General features: G+C 38.0%; 1 protein-coding gene across 1 annotated transcript; it reads left to right on the top strand.

Moving 5' to 3' along the window:
• The first annotated feature begins 2,100 nt into the window (after positions 1–2,100).
• LOC111339833 (FH1/FH2 domain-containing protein 3) lies at positions 2,101–25,490 on the top strand. The gene is made up of 25 exons (XM_022946559.2): positions 2,101–2,587; positions 2,700–2,800; positions 2,934–2,992; positions 6,264–6,331; positions 6,518–6,623; positions 7,460–7,554; positions 7,812–7,923; positions 10,265–10,362; positions 11,282–11,365; positions 12,227–12,286; positions 12,516–12,580; positions 12,693–12,724; positions 12,822–13,080; positions 14,178–14,443; positions 17,378–18,744; positions 19,534–19,698; positions 20,284–20,466; positions 20,573–20,692; positions 20,828–20,989; positions 21,695–21,810; positions 22,357–22,431; positions 22,747–22,804; positions 22,950–23,090; positions 23,198–23,504; positions 23,972–25,490. Exons 1-25 carry the CDS (start codon positions 2,270–2,272, stop codon positions 24,055–24,057), a joined length of 4,503 nt encoding a protein of 1,500 aa, XP_022802294.2. The 5' UTR covers positions 2,101–2,269; the 3' UTR covers positions 24,058–25,490.
• Positions 25,491–25,698: the final 208 nt, after the last annotated feature.

Genomic DNA, 25,698 nt, shown 5'->3' on the forward strand with positions numbered 1-25,698 from the left:
TTTCTCTTAAAGGACACAATTTCTACAAAACTAAAACCGGCTGCACATTTTCAAGTGCACACTCAAAAACGTCAATTTTTTTTATTTCTTGTTTTATCGATAGATTTGATTGGCCTACTTATTGTCTACGTTACAATAAAGCCTTTGTGCAAGGGAGAATTAGCCCGTTTCAGGCTGTTAGTATGTGAGCCGGCGAAAACCTTGCCTGCTCAGTCCTTCCTCTTTGACCGAGGCCCTGCCACTGGATACCCAAGGTTGGTGCCATAATAGAGCCATACCTCCCTACAAAGGGCATTTTACTCTGTTCCAAAGGTGACCTTTGTAGAGTGTTTAAACTGCTTTTTCTTCCTTGAAAAACAGAGACACAAAGACAAACTGGAGAAAATGAACGAGAATAATCATAACACTGATAATGATACTAACAATTAGTAATGATACGGTAATAATATAATAAAGATAACACTTAAGTGGTTTTGAACACTTGCAACAAAACGACTCTATTTGAAAAAAAAAAAAAAAAACTCAACGCTCTTCTGTCTATTTCGTTCGTCTTTAATAGTTCTACGAAGAATTGAAACTCCGCCGAAGCAATAAAAATATGAAAGGTATTTCTGTGTTATAAATTCTTGATAGTCAGAAGCGAAAGGAATTTGTAAGATTGGAAATAAAGTTAAGATGGCGATGGAACATTCTGGTTAAACGTTAATTTGAATTATAATCATTCTCCCGCACATTTTAAACCATATTTTCCTCATTTTCTACCCGTTAATAATACCGGAGTAAATAACTTGACCCAATTTGTGATTTCTAGCATACTTTCCGAGTTAAGTCTCCCGGAGGTTAAGTGTTTCCACAAAAAATATTTCCTGAAATGTTAAGAACTCACAATAAATGGTCGCAAATAGTTGTCGTCTTGAATACAGATACCGCCGAAAATATTTCCAAGCGGTCCGTTTGACAAACGTTATATTCTGTTTTGTTTATCAGGGCGGGATGTCTTTTTTGTCACCAAACCCAAGGAGCTCTAACCGTTTCTAGCCATTGATCATTAAACTTTAGAAAGGAGAGTTCAATCAGCTGATGGCTGTACTATAATTAGCCACCTGGTCTATAAAAAGAAGTATTTTCAAGGTCAATCTGGTGGCTGGCGCGGCGCATCAGCAGTAATTTATTCCAGTTCCGTAAAGAATTTCATTCTCTGATCTTCTAGAGTAGATTCTAAGGCTCTGAGTATCAATTTCTATTTGCAGCTGGAAATTTTATGGTTGCAAATAGTTGAAGCATTTTGAAGATTCATTGGATTCTTTGTTCACGAATTCGAAGAGTGCTAATTATTGATTTCGGTCAACTTACTCTTAGGCTTAAACTTAATCACAATTTATTCCAAGAATTTTTGCATAAACGGTGAAATAAGGCAATTCGGATATTGACGTGTAGTTCGGATTTAACAATAAAAGGTGCAGTTTGTAGTAAATCCCCCCCCTCCCCCCGAACGGACAACGTGAGGAGAACTTCTATAAAGGTATGAGTTAGATTTCCTTATCTACCAAATTTATGAAGGTCATCGGTTTTCGGTTTTGGAATTGTAACACGAAACACTTGGAAATAAGTTTGTTCGATCGATTTATCTCTACTTAAGACGATATTATTTTATGCACCGAATTTGGATCTCAATGAATTTAGTTCACAACTCAACCAAACATTCCAACATTCCTGGAATTATTTGGATGCTTAATCCCCATTGTGTAGGTCGTTAATGTTGTTCTTTGATTAGATTAATCAGCCAGACTTCTGGAACGAAAGCTCTGGCCGATTTTCACTTTCACGATTGAGTGAAACTGCTGGAATATCTTTTTAAGAGTTTAATGTGATTTGCAGGCATGATATGTCACCAAGAATGACTAACAAGAGGTTTTCTAACTTGTGGTATCTGAGACACAACGGAAATGTACAGGACGCCGGGTTATGATACCTTTGACGTCACAAGTGTTTTGATTATTTTTGCAAGCCACTTACAATTGCCTGCGGAAAAACTAATTGGCTAGCGTAATGATTTGACCTCAATTCGTGACAGTAAAGCCCCGGCGATACAACGTATCGGCTCGAGTTACAGTCGTGTTATCATTCGCATTTGTGCATTGTGCGAGAAGCCTTAGTTATCGACAATGGACAAATCTGATGGGCAAATCACGTGTTTGAACGTGATAGTAGCGTTTTTACGCGAAAGAAGTCCCTGTTAGTCAGTGTGGATTATGAACGTACTCTCCAAATGCACAATATGGGGGATTTCAAGTATAATTCTCGCTCTCTTCCAAATCGTCGAGATTTATGGTCACGTGACAGGACTCCCCCGCAACGAGTTCGGGATGAAAGAGAGTTATCTAGAGCGCATGCGTTCAACAACTCTACAGAATCTTCCGTCAAAATGGCGTTAACTTGTAAAGTTCAGTATTTAGATGACACCGATCCTTTCGCCAGTACAAATTTTCCTGAACCCACAAGGCCTCCAACATACACATTCCATCTGAATATACCACTTTTTCAGCAAATCGGCGGACTCCATCGGCTGTTGTCTGCTCCGCATAGCGTATGCTACAAGTTGTTTATATCTCTATGCACTTTTCATCTGAATTTTGTTTTGAAGCTACCGGTGTCTGTGTACCTTTCTTTTAATTGACTGTGGTGATTTGTCGCTATAGATCGACGATGTGGCGCTGCAGCTGTCACACAATGGATGTTATTTGGATTTGGAAAGCTCCCTGGAGGAGCAAGCCGATTTATTGGAAGGCTTTCTAGACAGGTTTGAGATGATTGTCAGCTTTAATGTTTACGAAGCCGTAATTAAAACTTGACTTTATTTTTTATTTATGCCAATGAAAGTTCCTTTTTTAGTTATACTTTAAGTAATATGTAGCCTTTTTTATCTCTAACAGTCGTAAAAACACAATAATTCTACGGACGGCTATGTCGGTTCGCGTGCACAACTGTATAGGTGAGTGAAAAGTCCACCGTACCCTTAAACCTTGTAGTATTTTAAAGATTAAACTGTAAGAGCCCATGCTTTAGTGAAAATGTGATTTATCAGTTATTCATGACCAGAGGGAAGGTGAGAGAGTAAATTATAATTTGAACAGTGTTCAGCTTAAAGCTGTCTGATCCGCACGGATTTTTCTCGCACACAGACAAATTCTTTGCCAACTGTTCTGAAAGCCAGATATTTGTTACATGTGTTGAGCTATGTTTGGCTTATACGGGACACGTTGGCGGTGCATTTGGAGTGAGTTGTTTTGGCTTAAATATGATAACAATACGCTTCCTCTACAAGACGTAATGTTACTAACGGTTGCTTGCTTGCCGTTTGTACAGCATGCTGGCATCTCAAGTAGTTAGGTTATGTTACTATTTGCTAGCTCATTTGGGTCAATAAGTCAACAGTCGAGAAGCTAAAATTTTGTGATTTCCGTTGTTTTCTCTTGGGTTTGAAATTAAACAAAGATAGAAACCCAAAAATTATATCTCTGTTTGTCGAACAACATTCTTCGATCGTTGCACGAATCAATTTTCGCTTAGCGCGTTACTGTTTTGTTGAATAATTTGCATAAAAATAGGTTTGTAATCTTGGTTTGGTTGAACGATCAGTTTACTCGCGGGCTATTTACTTTGCACAGTTTGTATTACTCTGTGCGTGAGATTTGACTGTTCGTGACTTCAGGCCTGCCCTAATGAGCTTCAGTAGAACACTTGATCATTTCGAAACGAAACAGCAGCCAAAATTGTGCGAGTTGCTATGCACATTTCGTGCTGTTCATTTTAGGTTCGTGCTGATTTCCTTCAGTAATACCTCTGAATTAATTCTATTTTATGAAAGCGAGTTCTTGGAAAACCGTTGAAAATTTTTACTTAGCGCTAATTTTAGTGCGGTGCTTCAATTTTATTCTTTTCGTTTTGCTTCCTTTTGTGGTAATTATTGAAATCAAGCCATTTTAGGGCTTTAGTTCAAACTTCCTTTGATGGTTAGTCACCCGAAACAAGGCTGATCATGAATAACTTCGGTTCTCGTTGTTTTGAGGGACACCATGTGTTTGTTTATCATTGATGAGTGTGTAAAATTGACTGATTTTCGTTTGTCGCCAATTTTTAAAATTCAATGAACGACCATAAGGGAACTTTCAACAAACAGGAAACGTTTTCTTTGCAAATGCCTTCACATACTTAGTGTTTATTCCGTAACAAGAAATTTTCTTCTTGTCACACTTCTTGTTGGTAATATTTCCATCTTTTATTGATAATATTCTTCTCAAAAATAGGTTATTTATTTCAACCACAAGACAGTTAGATTGACTTGATTTTGTCGGTTCAACTCCCCAATATCGTAGTTGGTTTTGTTAATCAAGGTCATTATACAAAGTCGACAACTTTGAGCATTTACCAGTCCAATAATTATTGATGCAATTAATTGTTAATCCTCAAGACAGAAAAATTTCAGTCTCTAACAAAAAACGCTATAAGAAAAGCAGGTTGGTCAACCCCTGGCTCTCTTGGATGACTGTTGAAAATAGCAAGTGGGTTTTCACCAAATATGCCCCTGTTATTGTTAAAAATTTGATTTTTATGAGTTTAAATGTTTTATAGTTCATTTTCTTGAGGAAACTTAAAAAAAATTGCTGTTTTGCAAACCAATACAATATTTTTCTTACTCCCTCTGTTTCCTATGGCTGATCATTATGGAAGAATATATATTATCAAGGCTGTTCAAAATAGAAGTAACCAGTATTGGTATTTTAAAAAATAAACTCCTGAGGCTTATAATCTGAAAGTCAATGATAAAATATTCATTTTCTGAATTATTTATTTCCCAACATTTAAAAAACTTTTCAGTGGTCATTTTCTTGCCTCATTCTTTTAGAGGCTAGTTGTCCAAAATCCATTCGTCACAAACTCTTAGTTTTAAGAAGTAGTTTGTAGTTATTTTGTCTGTTTCTAAAAAATTTCTTATTAATCCCTTAAGTAATATATTACTAAAATTAAATTTCTTGAAGACCAACAGGCAAGGAAAAAATCAGAGGCACAGGTTTAGAAGGGTTTTATCTTCGAATGTTATTTGAACCAGGCATTAATTAAGGCAGTTTTCAGGGCTCTGCCAACTATCATACATATGTATAGTTCACATGTGATCAATAAAAAGAAGACAGAACGCGTCCTCTGCACCAATTTGATGAGAATTCATATTATGCCTCACCTATTTATTTAGTTGAACTTAATGAAGAATATTTTCCCCCACCGGATTCTATTATAATTGTAATTATGGTTTAGTATGTTAAGTTTGGAAAAAAATGAATTTGAAAGTTGTTTATAAAGTTGAAAGTAATCTATGTCAAGTGTTGAAAAGATAAAGTTTAGTTTACTACATGTAATGCTGCATTAAGAAAACAAAATGTAAAAGACATTGAATAATAAAAGTATTTTGATTTTAGACTTGTACAAATATTAGAAATCAATTACCTTATGATTTAGTTTTGTCAACATCACCTAAGTGATCTGCTGATTCTGTAAGACTTGCCACTTGTTTTTTGTTTTTGTTTTGTTTTGTTTTCATTGTTTTGTACATGTCAATTGACGTGTGTAATTTGGTGAGAGTGTAGTGAAAATCGTTCTAAAGAACACTGTGTAACAAAGAGTTGCCAGCTGATCTTCAAATGTCTAATAACAATCATGGAATGTCTAAATTCTACAAAATTTCTTTGTTTTCCACACTGTATTTTAGAACTTAAACAGTTGTTCCAGTTCTACACATAGTCTAAACTATCATTTGCATATGAACTGGGGTTTCTTTGCATGAGGTTGCTTTGGGGTTTTAAGTAAGGATTCCATGCTTTGCACAGTATGATGTCATGTACAGAAACACAGGGTGATAGATTAGTTTGAAAAGAATAATCAAATACCATGGTGTAATGCCTCTTAAGTCTTTTAATCTCTATTTTTTTTACAAAAATGTGGCTACTGGATTAATGGTTTTATGGCCCTTTGGTCATGAATAACTTAATCATGGAGCAAAGGTTAATTAAGAATTTTTTTTAATCAATCACGAGAATTAACATCTTTTGAAAAATATACATCTTGACTTCCCTTAAGTTCAGCTAATTTTACAAATTTTGTTCTTTAAGAAATATTTTTGCTGATTATGAATATGTATTTTTGCTTTTGTGAGTTTGAAATCTTCCTTTTGGGTTTTTTTATTATTATTGGGTTTCTTTTGTTTACAGCTAAACTACTTGCAGCATCGGGAAGAGAGCTTAGGAGAGCCTTGTTTTCATTGAAGCAAATTTTTCAGGTAGTAAGAAACATGGAACTTAAGGATGCTATTTTATTTTTTAAAAAACTAATTTTTGCCTAGCTACAACTAGGGTTTTGAGCTGTATTGTTACGTGGCCTATTAACAGCATTAGAAATAAGTTACGCTCACTTTTTGAAAATTAACTTCTAAGAGTTGTACATCAACATTGTGTTTACTTGACAGGATGATAAGGATCTTGTGCATGAGTTCGTAAACTCCGATGGATTGAGTGCACTGATATCAGTTGGACAGGATGCTGATCAAAACTATCAGAACTACATCCTTAGAGGTTTGAACAATTTTTGAGAAAATCAATACAAATAATTCTCACAGCAGTCCTTTGAGAATGTGCTGATGAGACTGTTACAGACCTAAGAGAGCCTTTTGAAAAACATGCCCCCTGTCAACTGAAAATTCTTGGTCCACCTCTCCCCCAGTCAAGGATGTTGTTTTAAATTAACATTAGTATAACATCTGTCTGACATTTTTTATGAGGGAATAGTAGCTTGAGGATTTGAATGCAGGGGATTATCCCACTGTTGTTATTATCTTAGCGCAGCGCAAGAAGTGAAATACAGAATAGTATCAAGTTTTTGATTTGTTCTGGATATGATGATGGTTTGTAATGCCATGCACATGTACTTGATTTTACATTCTGTGATTCACATTTTTAAAGTATTAACAGTAAACATTACACAGATTTTGATGGTAGTTATAAACTGTGTGGAGTCCGCCATACGGATAACTGTGGTGATTGATTTTTAGCACAATTGTGTTACTCGTAACAGGTGGTTTTAGTGGGGCAGTGTGTGATATTGCTTTGTTTCCTCTATGCTGTTGTTCAATGTGGTTTGTCTTCTACAAGCAGCTCCTTGGGACCCCTTGGAAGTTTAAGATGGTGTTAATTTGTGTTATTAATTTTTATTGATATTTTGTAATTTTTTATTCTTTTTTACTTGTTTTTTCTTTTCTTTTATTCCTCTATCCTGTACTATGCTGTATTGTTTTTTTTTCTTGTTAGCTGTATCACGTTTTTTGTATTAGTCAGTGTAATGTAAATTGTATATGTATGTGTGTGTATTAAAAAAAAATGATTATTAATTTTGATTACTTTTTTGTTGATAGCAATTGGTCAGATAATGCTGTATGTCGATGGAATGAATGGTGTTATCAACCACAGTGACACTATACAATGGCTTTACTCTCTCACAGCATCTAGGGTGAGCTGTATGTTTGGATGTTAAAATATTTGGAAAAAGTTTGTAATTATAGTCTTGGTTTACAGAAGAAATAAGTTTCAGTGCAAGGGAGACTTTTTTTTACATGATAATGTTAAGGGCTAACCCCAAGGTTGAAATGCTCTTATTCATGGAACATGCCATTGACCAATAGGAGTTTTGAAAAGTTTTCTATGATACAAAGTTATTCAAAAGATTGAAATTGTATCTTTAGCATAATTGTGTCTTTTTTGTTGTAGTTCCGTCTTGTGGGAAAAACTGCACTTAAACTTCTTCTTGTGTTTGTGGAGTATACAGAATCTAACTCAAGAGTGTTGTATGAGGGTATTCAAGCTGTAGATAGTAATCAAGGTACTGATTTTTTAAACATTTAAATGCAATTGATGTTTATATTGCATTCATTAAGTTTTGTGGAGGTGTGGTGGCCTCATGGTCAGTGCGCTTGACTCTGGATCGAGTGGTCTGGGTTCGTGCCCCGGCCCGGGACATTGTGTTGTGTTCTTAGGCAAGACACTTTACTCTCACAGTGCCTCTCTTCACCCAGGTGTATAAATGGGTACCAGCAATTTAATGCTGGGGGTAACCCTGTGATGGACTGGCATTCCATCCAGGGGGGAGTAGAAATACTCCTAGTCGCTTCATGCTACAGAAACCAGAGTTAAGCACCGGCCTAATGGGCCACTAGGCTCGTAAACAGACTTTACCTTACCTTTACCATTAACACTTTTGATCACCACATAATGGTGCCCTGGAAAAATAAAAACCTTAAGGTTCCCAAAGGTTCTAAATATGTCAGGACTGTATGTACAGAGTTCTTGCAAGCTCTCAGGTATTTATATCAAAGTTGTCTGTAGACAAACTGTGGTCACCTATGGCATTAAAGGCTTTGTTAGAGCACAATGTTGCTGTCATGTTACTGCTGTCTGTAAACAATCAGTGCACCCCTCAAATGTTATCAAAATGTATATACACATATTGTATTAACAAGACCACTGACTGCTCTTTATAGAGTAAGTCGAAATTTAATATGTAGCTTATTATTTCAGTGTTAAATTTCACTCTTTGAACTCAATGACGATTTCTCCATCTATATACCATACATTTCTTTTATTTTTATATGTGAGAATTTGGTGTTTTATCACTTGTCAGCTTGTATTAAAAAAGAAATTCTTTTCTTGTATATCAAACCTTTATCCTGGGAGTAAAGGATGTGATATTTCTTCAAGTTCCTTCTGTGAGACAATGACACCTAAGCCTGAAAGTGAGATTTTCACCCTCATTACTCCAAAGAAATCAGTTAACTTCATTGTTACCAATTCTGTGAATAATGGAGTTTAACTGAAGAAATACTTGAATGTTTCAGTTTTTCCTCACAGTTTAAAAACAAGGGTTTACAATATGGAAATGTCAGATCTTCTCTTGATTGTAGGAATTTAGGCTTAACATTTATGTGCACTCTGAAAAATCATCTTTATTGATTGAAGGAAATTCAAAGTACTCATGAACCAAGTAATCATAGCCAATGATAATGGTAAAAGGACGAAGAGGAGTCCAATTCAGTCTGTAATCATAGAAATGATTGACAAAATCGGACTCTTCACAATAGTCCAATTTGTTAATCACGAGTATGATGGAATTGGACTCCACAAAGTCCAGTTACCAATTAATCAAAACCATGACAAAGTTTGAGAAAGAACCTAGACATGGGTTATACTTTTTCTCAAAAAAGGCAAGTTAACTCCACCACATGCAGGTCAACAGTGCCAAAAAGTGACACATACAGTGCATCTACGCACTCAGGCATGATGTGTCAAGTCCCATTACACTGTCCAATTGCAAGAAGTAACTGATGTAACCCTTCCATCCAGTAATCTTTTAATTTGCTCAAGTGAACAAATGAAGAATTTTGTATTCATTGCTAGGCATTGTAACTGCGTCTTCCCATAACTGATACACTGCAAGAGAAGTCATAACATTGTTAGTATCTTGCATGATCATACTGCAGCACCACGTATATCAGATTTGTCAGTCTCAACGCAAAACTCAATCGTGAACCCTTGCAAGTGGCGAGAATCGAGGGAAGAATTTCAATTTTCAATTTTTTTGAGAGATCATTTGAATTTATTTAAATTAGAGTTTATTTGGATTTACACGCGACCCCACAAGCTGTTCAGCTTTAAACATTATCGTGTCTAAAAAAAGGTGTTATTATTATTATTATTATTATTATTATTGCAGAACTGGTTCTAAAAAAGTTATACCTCATCTGAAAGTTGAATCTTTACATGAAAAATTGATTGCAACGAAAGCCATTTCTCAAAAGACCTTCAACATCTTAAAACTTGACTTAAGGCATTGAGGGTTTAAGATCAATTTTTTATGGGACTATTGTCTTACATTTGAGCCATACTGTATTTGTTCAACTAATGCTGCTGGAGATGTGCAGCATTTTTATATAGTGCAACAATACATAGTTGCCTTGGAAATAGTAAAATGAAATTTAGATTTTCCACCTATGATTTATCTGAGTCACAAACACAATCAAGCGACATTCTTGACTCAGTTTTGTTGGTGTTTTTTGATGTGTGTACTGTCATCAGCTGATGTTCCTGTTCTCTTTTTAAATGCTACTCAAATCATCTGATTAGCAGTTGGTTTCAGAGTGTTCATTTGATGTTTTTACTTTTCAAAGGTGTCAGAGAATGGGCTGAAATCATAGGAATTATGACAGATAAAGAAACTCAAGGAGATGAAGAGGTTCTAATCTATGCTATGACATTAATTAATAAGGTAATATTAGGATTTTATTCTATTTCTAGTTGTTTTTTTATGTTGGTATTAAATGATAAGTTGAAATATACGGCATTTTGATGAACAACATTTTGTTTCTTTATTACATAATGCAAATAGATTCCATGTGTACTGCCATCTGTTTAATAATAGATCACAAAAGATGTCATTTTGACGTCATCTGTGATCTGTTACAAAATGGATGCAAGGTAACACAGAGTCTATTTGTTAAATGCATTATACTGGAGATATTTTACAAGTTTTACTAAGTCTTCTATGGAGATTTATCCAGTGGATGGAAGTACTTTGCAGGTCTCTCCTTTCCTCATTATCCTCCTCTGTTGTGGTTAAATTGGCAAAAGGTGCCATTAGATATCGTACAATAAGTTGAGTTCTACACGCATTTTGATTTGATCCTAGTTATGATCTAGTGGAGGTGCAGTGGCCTTATGGCTAGTGCACTTGACTCCGGGTTGGTGTCCTAGGTTGGACCCATGGCTGGGAACATTGTGTTAGCAAGACACTTTACCCTCACAGTGGGTCTCTCCTTACCCAAGTGTTTAAATGGGTACTGGTGAATTTCATGCTGGGGGGTAACCCTGCGATGGACTGGTATTCCATCCAGGAGGGAATAGAATTACTCCTAGTTGTTTCATGCTTCCAAAACCTGAGATAAGTGCAATGGGACACAAAGCTCTTGTACAGACTTTATGATCTATTGATGGACAGACAAATGGAGGACATCACATTTTGCTTTTTTTATTGTATAAAATTATGACTAGTGTGCCACTGTTTGGTTCTTACTGCATTTTGACATCCTTTGTGACCTGTTACGGACTAACAGCGACTGAGTGAACTATTACATGAACAAGTAAGAGTGCAGTTGTCTTATGTTTTTTGATATGGTGATGTGTTCAAGGTTTTGTATGCAACTCCAACTCAAGATGGGTTTTATGATATAACTGATGCATTGGAAGAACAAGGAATGGAACAGATTATAAAGGTAAAATCCGTACATGACCATCATCAACGTAATGGGTGCCAGATTTTGAAGGAGGGGGAGGGGAGGGAGGGTGCGTGCTTATTTTTTCTAAATTGTGACATCATCATGTGAAAACATAAACATAAATTTGAAAATGGCACTGTGATCCCTTGAGAGTTCACAACTTAAAGCAAGAGAGTGGAAATAAAATAACAGTTGAAAGAACAGATTTAGCAGGAGGAGAAATGAGACCCTAATCTGGAAACTGAAAGGTGGAAGGTAGAAAAAAGGCATTTCTTTCATTGTAAGAGCCAGGGCTCGACACTAACGGTAGCCCACTAGCCACAGACTACTAGAAGTTCAGTTTTGGCTTGTGGTTTTCCATTTCCACTAGCCAGTTTGGCTAGTAAATAGACTGAAGTTGTTGTAACATCTAAAGACATCTAAGATGTCACTAGCCACTTGGCTAGTAAGTTAAAAAGTTAGTGTCAAGCCCTGAGAGCAATAACCAATATTTTGTTCTCTTAGTACTTTTCCATAAAATTGGAGGAGTGAGGCGTATATTTGAGGGAAAGGGCCAGCTTATGGATTTTTAGCACATATCAGTTAATCTACATAATTTTCATATATTCAGTTACTTATCATTTCACGGGTTTATTGCGAACCAACAAAATAACTAGCTCCCAGTTGGCTAGTTAGCTAAGTTGGTAGAGCACTGCACCGGTATTGCAAAGGTCTTGAGTTCTGAATTCTCAAGTTCTTCATATAGTTTGCTACCAGGATACTAATCATGTTCTTGAGATATTTTATTTATAGTGGTTCTTTTACCATAGAAAATTACTTTCATGTTTATGTGAATTCCCTTTTACTATCCGCTGTTAGATGCATCAAAAACGCACTGGAACAAATATTGACTTGATGGAACAGTTTAACATTTATGAGGTAAATAACTTTCAATATTGATTTTACTCCCACAAAATATGTTTCAAACATTACTTCCTGACATTTACATAAGAAACAAGACGCAAAATGTTTTCCATACTTTGAAGATGTACAATAGTGCACTGAGCGCGCATTTTCTGCTGCTGTACTCGGAAATTTTATTCTGACATAGCGGCCATTTGTCTTTTGTAAGTAAAGCGACCTCTGAATGTTTTTCAATCAATTTTAGACGGCACTCCGAATTGAAGATGGTGATGAAGAATTCCCTGCGTTTGGAACCTCTCCATCAATAAGGTAGGGCGTGTGTTTTGTTGTTGCTTTTAGCGGTGCAACTGTCTGCTTCATTGCATGTAGCGAGTGTAGATTTAATTTGTAAATTTGATGCATGGGAATTTTCTCTCTATAGACAAAGAAGAAGGGCAACATCGTATGCTACAGGTAAGGCTTAATATCGTCCATTTTTAAAGTGGAGTAAATTGTTATTGGGTTGATGAAGTAATGAGTATTGATTATCTCAAATTGGTAAAATTTTTAGGTGACAGAAGACGGAGTCGACGACATAACTCAGTCTGCCAAATTGACGTATCATCCATCAAAAAGGACAACCTCCTGGCTCCTCCAGGAACCAAAATCAGGGAGGGCTCGATGCATAAGGTTGCCAGTGCACCTAATGTGGGTACCGCTGTGAAAGTGGAGCCCCCTTCGTCGCCTGTTAAGACATCAGCAAGTACAACACCATCATCGTCAACAGAGTCAGAATTGGATGAGAAAACTAAAAATCGTTTAGCAAGAAAGTACGTTAATCATAAATCGTTGGCAATCAGCTAAAATATATATATATTTAACAATTATTCCATGAGCGCGCGTTGGATATGAGATGATAGATAGCCAACGAGGCGCTTCGCTCCGACGAAGGGTTAACGCTCGAAACGTCAGCTTTTGTAATCATTACGGTGGCCAATTTACCATTTCAACTTTGTTGATATATCCAAATTATAATCATCTCATATCCAACAAGTGCGAGTGGAATAATTGTTTTATTAAAAACGCCCCCAAGAAATAATTATTTTGTAAGAAGAAACCGGATTTTTTAGCTCCCTTTTGATTTTAAGCTGACGCGTACGCTTACCATATTTGTAGATTATGGTATATTGGCTCATATACCATAATGGCTAGGCCAATAAAAGTCTTGAATTGCATTATCCAATGATCCAGTTTTTAATAAATATATGTATATATATTAATGCGAGTAGCACATGACTTAAAAAACATAATTCCAAAAATGCATCCTGTACTGAGGTACTGTCAGGGACGAAGGTGATCGAAACATATTGCTGTGTTTTCTAATAAGAACTAAAAGAAAACCCTTTATGACAGGCACCATAGCTTAGATATCTGAGTTGCATAGATGAAATTAACCCCCAGCAAGGCTGCAATTAATCCTTTATTATGTTAGGTACCCTCAAGCCTCATTACAGAGGGTGACATTGGAACAAAAGTAAAATTGATTAACGGTCGTGGCATTTACGTCCATCCACTGTGAAGATAATTGTTTCCGCAAAAGTAGTTTTACCCGAAAGAAAATTGTCTGTCAAACAGGCCTGTAAAGGAAATACTTAACTGCCATGCAATACCGTTTAGTGTTCTGAAGAATGTGTAGAATGGGTCATTTTCGATACATTCAAATTCTAGAAATCACATCGAGTTTGAGGGTTGAATGATTAATTTCTTTTGTTTTAATCCCGCAAGCCTCGGAGCCAAGTTTGAATTTTATTATATCGAAAGTGGCCCATTACACAGCCTGTTATCCTCTTTCTCTTTCTTTTACTGTGAAAGATCTTGTTAATTTATTGAGAGTTTGCTTTACTTGACTGGTGTTCTCGTCGTACAGGGAGCGCCGCGCCGCCAGACGAGCTGCCCTGGGAATAGCTGAACCAGAAACAGAAGCGTCCATATCTAGTAGGAATGACAGAGGCAGACCGCGATCTGACAGCAAAAACAACACAAATGACAGCAACCACCTGGAGGTGTCTTCACCACCTAGCGACAGAACACGGTCACCTCGTTCGTCTCCTCGATCATCGCCACGCCCTTCCCCTAGAAACTCCCCCACACTTGGCCGGAGGAGATTCAAGTTTGAGGAGCCACAAGTAGAGGGTAAATGTGTGTTTTATGGAGATCGTTCAAATTCAGAATTCGCCTGTAGTTAAACTGTTGCAATTCAAGTCGTTATTTTTCCCACCACTTTTTTTTGCTAAAAGATGCATTGAGAAGATCGGGGGTTTTCTCTTGAACAGTTTTGACATTTTTTGGCTGATCATTTGATACTTAATTGAATTGTCCGCACAATTCTGCGAAGATCGTGCATCATACGTATCTATAACCGCAGTTCAAAATATATGAACTTCATATATTCATCGTAACAGTTGCCATTGTTGCTTTTGGTTCTGCACGAAAGATTCTCCGCCTTAAAGATTGTTCAATATAAGTTCTGTGTGATCATTAGGCAAACAAAATATGAATATTTAATTTGTATATATCAACAAAGTTTAAATGGTAAATTGGCCACCGTAACGATTACAAAAGCTGACGTTTCGAGCGTTAGCCCTTCGTCGGAGCGAATAGAGGAATTGTGGGTTGTGTGTGCTTTTAAAGGCAGAAAATGGAGCTACGTTAATTGTGGGAACATGGCAACGAGAAAAACATGAATAAATTAGTGGAATGAAAAGCGTTTGTTGATCCCTGTGGGATTTAGACTGCCTGTTTGAAAGATGATCTTCTGTTCAAGAGTTTTACGGCTTTCCGTGCTACCTAAGTGTAAGGAAAGAACGCAGATTGCCATATGTTGCTTAGAATGATTAGGTAAATTAAAATGTCTAGCGACTGGTTTCGATGTGTCCTTGTCATTCCTTTCCACGTCTCGAAGGTGTTCTCGGAATCGGTCACCTAGTCTTCTGCCTGTTTCGCCGGTGTATATCTTTTTGCAATAAGTGCAAGTTATGCAACAGACTGCATTGGCGGAGGTGCACGTGAAGTGATCAGTGATCTTAATGGATCGTGTAGGTCCCGATATTTTATCAGGGTTGTGAATGAAAGGACACGTTTTGCATCGCGCACGAGCGCATTAAAAGTGCCTGGTTGGTCATTAGTCTAAAAAGAACTTCTGACCAAAAAATTGCCTGTGTTTTTGTCGCGTTTGAATGAAATGGGCGGAGGCTGCCAAAAGATAGTGCTTGTCTCTGGATCGTTTTGAAGTAATTTAAAGTTTTTAAGAATGATGGATTCAACTGAGTGGTTGTGAGGGTGAAACGTGAGAGTGAATGGAATGCGGTCGGAATCTTCCTTATGCGACGTTTGTAGTGCTGAATGTCGATCCATAAGTTGGGCGCGGTGGTAACCCGCTTGAACGACAGAAACAGGGTAACCACCTTTATCGAAAAACTGACACATCGAATCTGATTTGTGGTGGAAGTAAGAGTCATCACTACATAAACGACGAAGTCTTAGAAACTCAGAAAAAGGAATGGAATTCTTAACGTGAGATGGATGCGAAGACGATTATAACAAGTAATTATGCGAGTCTGTAGGTTTGTAATACACACTAGTGCATAAACCGTTACCTTCAATTGAAACTTTGACGTCTAAGAAGGATAAAGAATTGTCAGAAATTTCCCCGGTATATTTCAGAGCCGGGTGAAAAGAATTGACTGCGGTTATGAATTGAGTGAGCTCCTCTCTGGTAGAAGAGGTAGCGCCGATACAGTCGTCGATGAAGCGACCGTAGAGTTCAGGTTTGGAGCCGTTGTATTGGCTGAAAATTGATGTTGGACAAAACCTACAAAAAGATTGGCATAGCTAGGTCCCATTTTGGTGCCCATGGCTACACCATTGGTTTGTTTGAAGAAGCTGTTTCCGAATGAAAAACAGTTGAGTGTGAGCACTAGTTCGGCTAAGCGTAGTAGTGTTTCAGATTTAGGTTCCTTAACAGTACGTTGATCAAAAAAATGTTTAAGGGCCAGAAGGCCTTCGCCATTAGGAATGACAGTGTAAAGAGACGTAATATCCATGGTGAAAAGAAGTTTGTTTTGGCCAAGGAAATTAAAGTCTCGAAAAATTTGAAGAGCGTGCTGGCTGTCTTTAATATATGATGGTAAAGTTTTGACGATGGGAGCCATAATTTTGTCTAGATAGCTGGAGATAAGTTCGGTAGGGCAACTGCAAGCCGAGACAATGGGCCGACCCGGGTTGTTAGGTTTGTGAATTTTAGGTAAAAAGTAAATACGAGAAGTTCTAGGAGTGGTTATGATGAGATTTTTTGCTGTGGCCGGCAATTCTTGTTTAGTTATGAGTTGGTTGACCGTATTCTTGACCGTGTTTTGATTGCTGGCAGTGAGGTCTTTGTCGACCTTTTGATAAAAAGAGGTGTCAGAAAGTTGCCGCAAAGCTTCTTTTTGGTAGAGGTCGGTGCGCCAAACAACGACTTAGCCGCCCTTGTCGGCCGCTTATCTTGCAAAAAGATATACATCGGCGAAACAGGCAGAAGACTAGGTGACCGATTCCGAGAACACCTTCGAGACGTGGAAAGGAATGACAAGGTCACATCGAAACCAGTCGCTAGACATTTTAAGTTACTTAAACATTCTAAGCAACATATGGCAATCTGCGGTCTTTCCTTACACTTAGGTAGCACGGGAAGCCGTAAAACTCTTCAACAAAAGCTCATCTTTCAAACAGGCAGTCTAAATCCCACAGGGATCAACGAACGCTTTTCATTCCACTAATTTATTCATGTTTTTCTCGTTGCCATGTTCCCACAATTAACGTAGCTCCATTTTCTGCCTTTAAAAGCACACACAACCCACAATTCCTCTATTCGCTCCGACGAAGGGTTAACGCTCGAAACGTCAGCTTTTGTAATCGTTACGGTGGCCAATTTACCATTTCAACTTTGTTGATATATCCAAATTATTTCATTACCCCCACCGACGCAGCCACAAACAGTTTCTTTCGAAACTATCAGCCTTTATAAATATTTAAGGCTGTTTTAACGTTTTTTATTTATTTTATTAATTTATTAATTATTTTTTTTAGAGAAACCAGGTTATAAATCAAAAGGGCATAGAGAAGAAACTCCTCGAACGCACGAAGATCTAGGAAGACAACCGAAGGCTGAAGTGTTGAGTCACAGGAAACAACTCACAGAGCACAAAGAAGAAAAATCTTCGCATAGAAAGGATTTAAATGTTTCGACAGTGAGTAAGAAAAAGACTCCTGATGTAAAGAGAGACAGCAGTAGGGAATTTTTGACAAACAACGTAGATATTAATGGATCTTCAGATCAAAGAACTAGTGATGAAAGTGAGGACACTGACGATAAACTTGGTTCTAGCATGGACGATTTGCATAATAATAACGACCATATAGAAACTGTACGGTCCTCGGAAGAACATGTCAACAGACGCGCTAGCTCAGGCAGTTCTTCAAATGATGGAAGGCGACCCAGTATTGTAGATCCGGAAAAACGATCGAGTGTTTGTGAAGGTTTTCCCGGATTCCCCAATAAAAAGATGATGTTATCCATGTTATACGGACAAAAGTCCGTAGATGATGGGGATAGGAAAAACATGGATGGTACTTTGTCTCCTGGAGGAGATTCAGTGCAGGAAAGGAAGCAGCAGCTGATGTCCGGAGGCAACGATGAAGCCGGGCAGAGGCCATCAGAATTACTTGCAGTTGATCATTTAGTTTCTGAGGCTGTTAAAAGATTGAGTGGATGTGTTGAGGTCGACGAGGAAAATGAGACACCCTCTAGTACTCCGGAGGGAAATTTTGAAGGACTCGTGGAGAAAGCAAAGTCTGGGCTTACAAAACAGCCAACCATTGACAAACCTGATCCGGCTGCGGAGGAGGAAGCTAGAAAACAGGAAGAACTACGGAAGAAACAAGAGGAGGAACGTAAAAGACAGGAGGAGGAAGCTGCCAGAAAAGCCGCTGAAGAAGCCGCTATACAAAAGGAACTAGAATGGGAGAAAATGATCATACTGAAAAGGAAACTCATTGTAAACGAATTCAACTTCACTGAGTTAGAGGATGATGAAGATGAACTTTTGGACAGTACGTCTTCTAAAGCAGATGAAACAGATGCCCATCCTCATCAGGGAGTTCCCATGTTTGGAATACCTGTACCCCCACCCCCCATTGCTGGTGGGGCCCCGCCTCCCCCGCCGCCCCCTGGAGGTGCTGCTCCTCCTCCCCCTCCCCCGGGACTACCCAAGGCACCCTTTTTAAATGATTCTAATCCGAAGAAAAAATTGGTTCGTTTATTTTGGCAAGAGGTTAAGAATTCTCCTCTTATAAACGGTGTTAACAAGACAATCTGGGGAAGTATTGATTCAGTGGATGTTGACACCAAAAAACTGGAACATTTGTTTGAGAACAAGACGACTGCTAAAGTAAAGGTGCGGTGCTCTCATAGCTATTACAGTATTCAAAAATAAGTTTTGTTTCCGTGGTCCTTTCTTTAGCGAAGATTTCCGCGTAATGAATATTTACCCACAAAACAAGGTATGGTAGGATCCCTTTACTTTGATCACTGTTGGACCTGGAAAATTGGGTGATTACTGAAGGATGGTCGAATAAACGAGCGTGTGAAAAAAAAAAAAAGGTGATAGTATTCATAGACAGTTGGACGTAGAAGCTGCAAGGGTTGCCAAGTCATCCTTAAAATTCAATCTAATCAGAATTTCAAATACTGTTGTAGATTTTCCTTTTATTTAGAGTCGAAGGAAGTTCTGATTAACAGATGGTAAACACCACAGCGTACACTATTGAGTTATGGATGCACGCGGGAGGTTGCTAAGCACGAAAGAAGCGTAAGAGTCGCTCGAGGCGACAGCCGAGAGCGACTCTAGCTTCTTGAGTGCTTAGCAAACCTCCCAAGTGCATCCATAACTCAATAGCGTACGCTGTGGTGTTTACCATTTGTTTTATAACATAGCATTGATACATTGTAGCTAAAGAGTTCCCTTTTATTTAACAAATCTTACGCGACCAGAAAAAACAAGCGCGCGCGGAAAAATAGTATTTGCATTTGCTCACGTCAGCAGCGTACACCCATGGGCAAATGGGGGACGCTAAATTGACCAATCAGAGCGCGCGCTTTGCTTTGGTTATGTTATAATTGGAATCGTGGTAAACCTGAAATACTCCTGCCTCTTATCGAGGTTGATTTACTTGTTTCCTTGTAGAAATGCGAGGGGGATGACAAAGACAAAAAGAAGGAAATAGTTGTTCTGGAAATGAAGCGATCTCAAGCGATTAACATCGGGTTGACGAAGTTACCACCGATCAGAGCTTTGAAGCAAGCTATTTTGGCGATGGACAGCGCCGTGATCGATAGAGAGGGAATTGATGTAAGTATCATTACGGTCACGCAATGCTATCTTTCAGTTTGTGTGGAGTGATTAACAAACAGAGTTGCGGGAGAAGTTATTGTGAAGTACTCTATTGTTGTAAGTGGAGTTCTGTGTTAAAGTTCAAATATATTCTTTCGCTCTATGAAAACGAAACGACCATTTCAATTTCAGAGCAGCTGTTAAGGTATCAGGCACTTCAGTTAGTGTTACTAGTTATCTCCGCATTACGCTTACTTGATGTTATAAAAGATAACAAAGGGACACTTTCAGAACCAGTTAGTAAACCTGACAATGTCCGACGGTGGCAAGAGAAGTCGAATTAAATGAGTATCTTCAAATTACAATTGAATATCTCTTTATAGACAGGTTCTTTGTCCTTTCAAAATTCTCTACCATAAATTTTGTTGAGTAGGTCAGTACCTCCTAACGAGGGAAAAATAACGAGGAACTAATTTTATTTAATAGTTGATTTAATTTATAATTTAATTCTAACGAGGAATGTTATTGTTCTTCATTTGTTTTTCTTAATGTTTTGTGAGGTCCAATTGGTTTCACTGATGACGTGTTATTTTCTACCTGTAGAAATTGCTCCAGTTGCAACCTACGGTGGAAGAAAAAACTAAGATACAGGAGGCGCACATGTCAAACCCAGACGTGCCTTTGGGAACAGCTGAGCAGTTCTTGTTAACAATGTCTTCCATAAACGAACTGGCGCCGCGTTTGCATCTGTGGGCCTTTAAACTTGACTATGATCAGCTAGAAAGGGTAAGAAATCTTAACGACTATAATGAAGGAGACTTTTTCTCACCCCACCTACGGCTTAGTGATAATGCAGTTCAAACTAAAGTACAGTGTTTGATTGATTTTTCAGGAAGTAGCGGAGCCTTTAATGGACTTAAAGGAGTCTGTACAAGAACTGCGTAACAACGAGACCTTCAAGCACATTTTGGCCACTCTTCTTGCCATAGGAAACTTTTTAAATGGAAAAAAGGTATTGATCTTAAATTGTTTGCTGTGACCTTAAGAATAATTTTTACCGAGTTCGAATTGTTGCGCAAACTTTAATTTCGTCTGGCATTCAATTCTCAGTGCGATGTGATTCAGACTGGTGTTGATTTGATTGCAGGTGAAGGGATTCCAGTTGGACTATCTGGCTAAAGTGCCAGAAGTAAAAGACACAGTGCACAAGCAGTCATTATTATATCACTTGTGTTGTATGGTAATGGAGAAATTTCCAAACTCCACTGATTTTTACAGCGACTTGGGAGCCTTACATCGCTCGTCCAGGGTATGTGATCTGATCTACAATCAGCGACAAAATTAGTTGACACAGAGTGTTTTAACATTACTAAATATGCGCTGAAAAACACAACCTTTCGTACATGTTATAAGTCATTGATAAAACCCCCCTTCCCCCATTCAATGTTTTCTCTATGAAGCTAAAAGTTCTCGGAATCTCGATACAAAAATGTTTTGGCGGGAAGGGGGTGAATAGGGCAACTTTACAAGGTCAAAAGGTAAGAATTTGAAAAGGTCAATGTGTCGACAATTTTGTCGCTGATTGTAGCTAATCTAGCTGATCTGGTCCAGTGGCTGGAATAATCATTGAAGTTCGGATTGATTGAGCCAATGAGTAAGCGACACTTGTGCAGCTGTGTTTGACAAGACTGTTCGTCATTTCTGATCGATTGACAGGCGAACAGACAGACAGACAGACAGACAGACTGACAGACAGACTGACTGACTGACTGACAGACAGACTGACAGACAGACTGACTGACTGACAGACTGACAGACTGACAGACTGACTGACTGACTGACTGACAGACAGACTGACTGAGTGACTGACAGACAGACAGACAGACAGACAGACAGACAGACAAACAGAAAATAGATCAACCGTCTTACTGAGCTCTTATGTCCAGTGTTTTTGTGAGTAACCTTATTTTGTTATCGACGCGTCAATGAGATCTCGCACTTTTTTGCGTTTCAGGTGGATTTTGATGTGGTAATGGATAACTTGAAGAAACTGCGTGAAAACTGTAAAAAGTCTTGGGAATATTTGAGTATTGTTGCCAAACATGACAGTACCAAACAACTCAAAAGCAAGTAAGTCAAAGAGAACATGAGTGTAAAAAAATCATTCGAGTTCTGCTTAATGCAGTCTTGCTGAAGTCCTCCGAAAAGTTCTGTAAAGCGCATCAGAGCATCTATGTGGAGAAAGCGTTCAAAAATTCCTCTTTTTCATTCTATGGTAGTCAGCTTATGGGACAGCCAACTCCAGATTTTTATTGTCATTTCTCATCTTTAAGAAAGTAATGAAGCTCTATAGAATATACAACGCACTGCGCACTTAAAACACTCCAATATAACCGGCACGAAACACGGAGTTAGGTACATATGCAGTGGGGTTATTTTATTGTGTTCTGCTTCTATTTGATGTTTTCGGGTTTTTTTTGTTACTGCTTAACTAAATGTAATTGCGGTGTTTGAATGAGTTTTTTCACCAAATGTAACACGGCTTTCGAAAATGTCAGATTTTGACTCAACATAGTTGTAAAAGTTGAAGGAAATATGTCTGTATTGGCTATGACTTTTTATTTGATGGAAATGAAGTACTGAGCTTGATCAGGTAAACCGTTGTTCTTTCTCCAGAATGAGTGAATTCTTAGCAGACGCTCAAGAGCGTAGCACCATCCTCAAAGTTGTCCACAGAAGGGTAATTAACAGGTTAGTCACATCTTAAATCATGTGCTCTCTGATTTTTTCAAAAGTTTATTTTAAAAAATCGCCCAGAAAAATCCCGCAAAGCACTCTGAGGTAGTAAACGACATAATTCTGTAGTGAAGATAAAAAGGTACGAATTTGAACAAGAACTACTCTACACTCAGAAATAGGTTTGGAGAGTGAGCATGTGATGATAGTGTTAAATTCCGCCATAACTTACTTTGTCTGAGGAGAAACTTGGAAACCAGTACACTAGTTCTCGAGTATAAACTAGTTAACCTGTTTAGTGACTATAATTGTCATAATAATTTTTTAAAGATTTCACAAGATGCTGTTGTACCTTGGGCTGCAGTCAAGCGTAGCGAACAAGACCAAGGTAACATGGCACAGAGAGTGCGTGTTGTTTTGTTCAACGTAATTTGTAGTTACACAGCTTGGAATTTAACTGTCAACGTTGATTTGAGTATTCTGGCAAATGAAGAGTGTACTTTAATTGTCAAGGTCATTGTGTTTTACCTCAGGTCAATGAGTTTTGCAAAATTATAAGTGAGTTCTCCCTGGAATACCGAACCACCAGGGAACGTGTGATCCAGATGAAAAAGAAGAAGGAGAACATGAGAGAACGTAGCAAGACGAGAGGAAAGCTTATAACAGAAACAGAGGTAACCACCCACATTTAGACGTAACAGGTTAAGAGCTACCATAAGTGAAATAAAAGAAAACCATATTTCAATTTGAATAATCACAAATTTTCGTTCGTTTTTTTCAGTCTTACTCAGTAGCCGCCAAGGTATCCGCTGAAGAAAACATAGAAGCATTCCGTAAAGCTCTCATATCCAATGGAGATGAAACGGATAACGCGAGAGAGAAGTTAAAAAGCGCCACACTGCCTGGAACACGGAACAGGATCAAAAGTGCTGGTCCCTCTCGCACTAATTCAGGGGTACAAACACTAGATGAATTTCCAGACGACACCACTGATGAAGTTATCAACACACTGGCTAAGTCGGCGACAGTTCCGGATTCAAGAACACGGCAGGGTAGAAAGCGACCCAGGGCTTCCAATAGAAAATCAGGTCAGGACGTAAGTAGGTTAGGTGGGCAATAGAGAATAAGGGGGTGTCTCTTGCGCTACTGCGGATAGTTTTGGAGTTGAATGTTTCCTTCGCGATTCGGTGTAGATCTTCTCAAAAGAGCAATAAACATGTACATTACGCGTGGAGGGAAGAAGTTGCGCGGCTCATTTTCTGGTATATCAATCAATGTGGCTTGAAGATTATCTAGCTGCGACGAGAATTATTGTGCCGTGTTTTTATGCAGTGTTTCTCTCCACCAACGAGAGCGGAAAATGCCTAGAAACTTACCGAGTAAACCGTTCGAAAATTATACCCAATGTGAAACAAAATGCGCAATTTTGATTCTTACCTGGCAGCCTCACTGTGTGCCTCCCACGGAGAGCATTCCATTCTGGAAGGGTAGCAATCCTCTTTCGAAAAACAGGGTGAATTCGACTTTTCTCACCTATGAACTCTTTCTGTCATAGCTCGAAGGACGCTGAAGAGTGGAATAAGTCCCGAAGATATGGAAAAGCTCACTAAACAGTATTTGAATAATATGGAAACGAAATGACCCTTGTTAACTTAATTTAAACAGAATTTATCAGTAATTATATTTTATACAAAGAAATAGTCTTATGTGATAGTAAAATACAAGGCAGGCTGTTCAAAACATAGGTTCATGAGGGATTTTTTTGTAGCGACAGCGAACGAGCAGTGTTATTTGGAGATTTGTACATAAAATGTGACTTTTAGGACATTGTAAAGTTTGTTTCTTTTCCCATGTTGATATCAATAATGAATTGTAGATTTTAACCTACTGACGGTTGTTTAGTTGATCTATTTTCATACTATTTGTACAATTCACCTGTAATATATTTCTATCAACTAAAGCTTCCAGCAGAATAGTTTGAGCAGACACAAATCTCCTTTACCCTCGAAAGATAAACAAGCAATGTTTTCACTCCTTTTATTCTCTTACAAAGTACATAAACAAATTTGTAATTATGAACAGTCAGATTTGTTATAAATCATGACAAACACGTTTCATGATAGTTTGTAAATTCCGCGTGATTTCATGACTCACAGTGAACTTGAATGGCACAAAAATAAGTTGATGAACCAAACATTGTTTTAATCTTTTTGTCTCCTGATTTCCACGAATGATCATTGTTCGATTTTTCTCACAACTAGTCCAAAAAGAGGTGTGGACTTTAACCCTTAAACTCCCAAGATCTGATTATGAATTCTCTCCTCTAGCTGCTACACATTTCCTTATAAATTGGTTACGAGAATTTGGTGTTCGATCAGGGTAGCAACTTGTACCTGATAAGTTTGAATATTCTCATTACCTGTTTACTGGATGATGTATGGATTTTGTAGGGGAGAAGTTACAGGTTAATCGCTTCTCGGAGCTAAAGGGTTAAAACCTGCCGTAGCCAAGTAATCAGTAATCGTAAGGGAGCGTATAGCTGCATGCTATCTGAGCTTCTCAGCTCACAATTAAGCAGGTGTCTTCTAAGAGAAAACATAACTTAACCGGCGTCCACGACGATTCAGCGAATTTTGTCTACGCTTTGTGATTCGTTTCCTTGGCGGTAATTAAGTGTACTTGCTAAGGAATATTTTTGTCCTTATTAAGAATGAACTATGTTAAACGTGCAGTATTTCCTTTTCAGTCGCAAGCAGGTCTTGTTGTTCTGACTTCAAATGGATCCTATGATAGTACTGACACATAACATGACAATTTTACAATTTTTGCTTCATGTCTGAAGAAAATTAATTATTTTGGTAGTAAAGAAACCAATGTACTTAAAGATACAGGGTACACCTATGTAGAGTTGGGTTGTTTTGTAATGATACGTATGCTAAAGATTTTTAACCAGTTATTACAGATGGCAATGTCAGTTGGTACCGTAATATAGCCAGTTGATTGGCTGAGTAAAGAATCCGGTCTATTTTGAATCTCTATGAGTTCTTTAATAAAAAGTCCAATGTTTGATACAATTGACGAGTGTTTTCTTTGTCTGCTCGCTAGGAATATGCCCCTAAATGTTTAGATTATCTTTAACTTCTTTTTTTCTGCCACTCCTGAGCGTTTTTGAGATTTTATCTTCCAGCCTGAATCAATTTTACACCGAGTTTTTAGATACAGGCCGTGCGCAGCTCAACGCAGTTTTTAGAACTCATTCCCCGCCCCATCCAATTAGTTCTG

Source organism: Stylophora pistillata, chromosome 3 (assembly GCF_964205215.1).
Source record: "Stylophora pistillata chromosome 3, jaStyPist1.2, whole genome shotgun sequence".
NCBI classification, from domain to species: Eukaryota; Metazoa; Cnidaria; class Anthozoa; order Scleractinia; family Pocilloporidae; genus Stylophora; species Stylophora pistillata.

What these genes read in the sequence shown, in the direction of transcription:
- LOC111339833 (XM_022946559.2), top strand. Translation starts at nt 2,270, where the DNA reads ATGCACAATATGGGGGATTTCAAGTATAATTCTCGCTCTCTTCCAAAT. An exon ending in TCGCGTGCACAACTGTATAG is followed by an intron (nt 2,993 to 6,263) that starts GTGAGTGAAAAG and finishes TTTTGTTTACAG; the next exon opens with CTAAACTACTTGCAGCATCG. An exon ending in TGAGGAGCCACAAGTAGAGG is followed by an intron (nt 14,444 to 17,377) that starts GTAAATGTGTGT and finishes TATTTTTTTTAG; the next exon opens with AGAAACCAGGTTATAAATCA.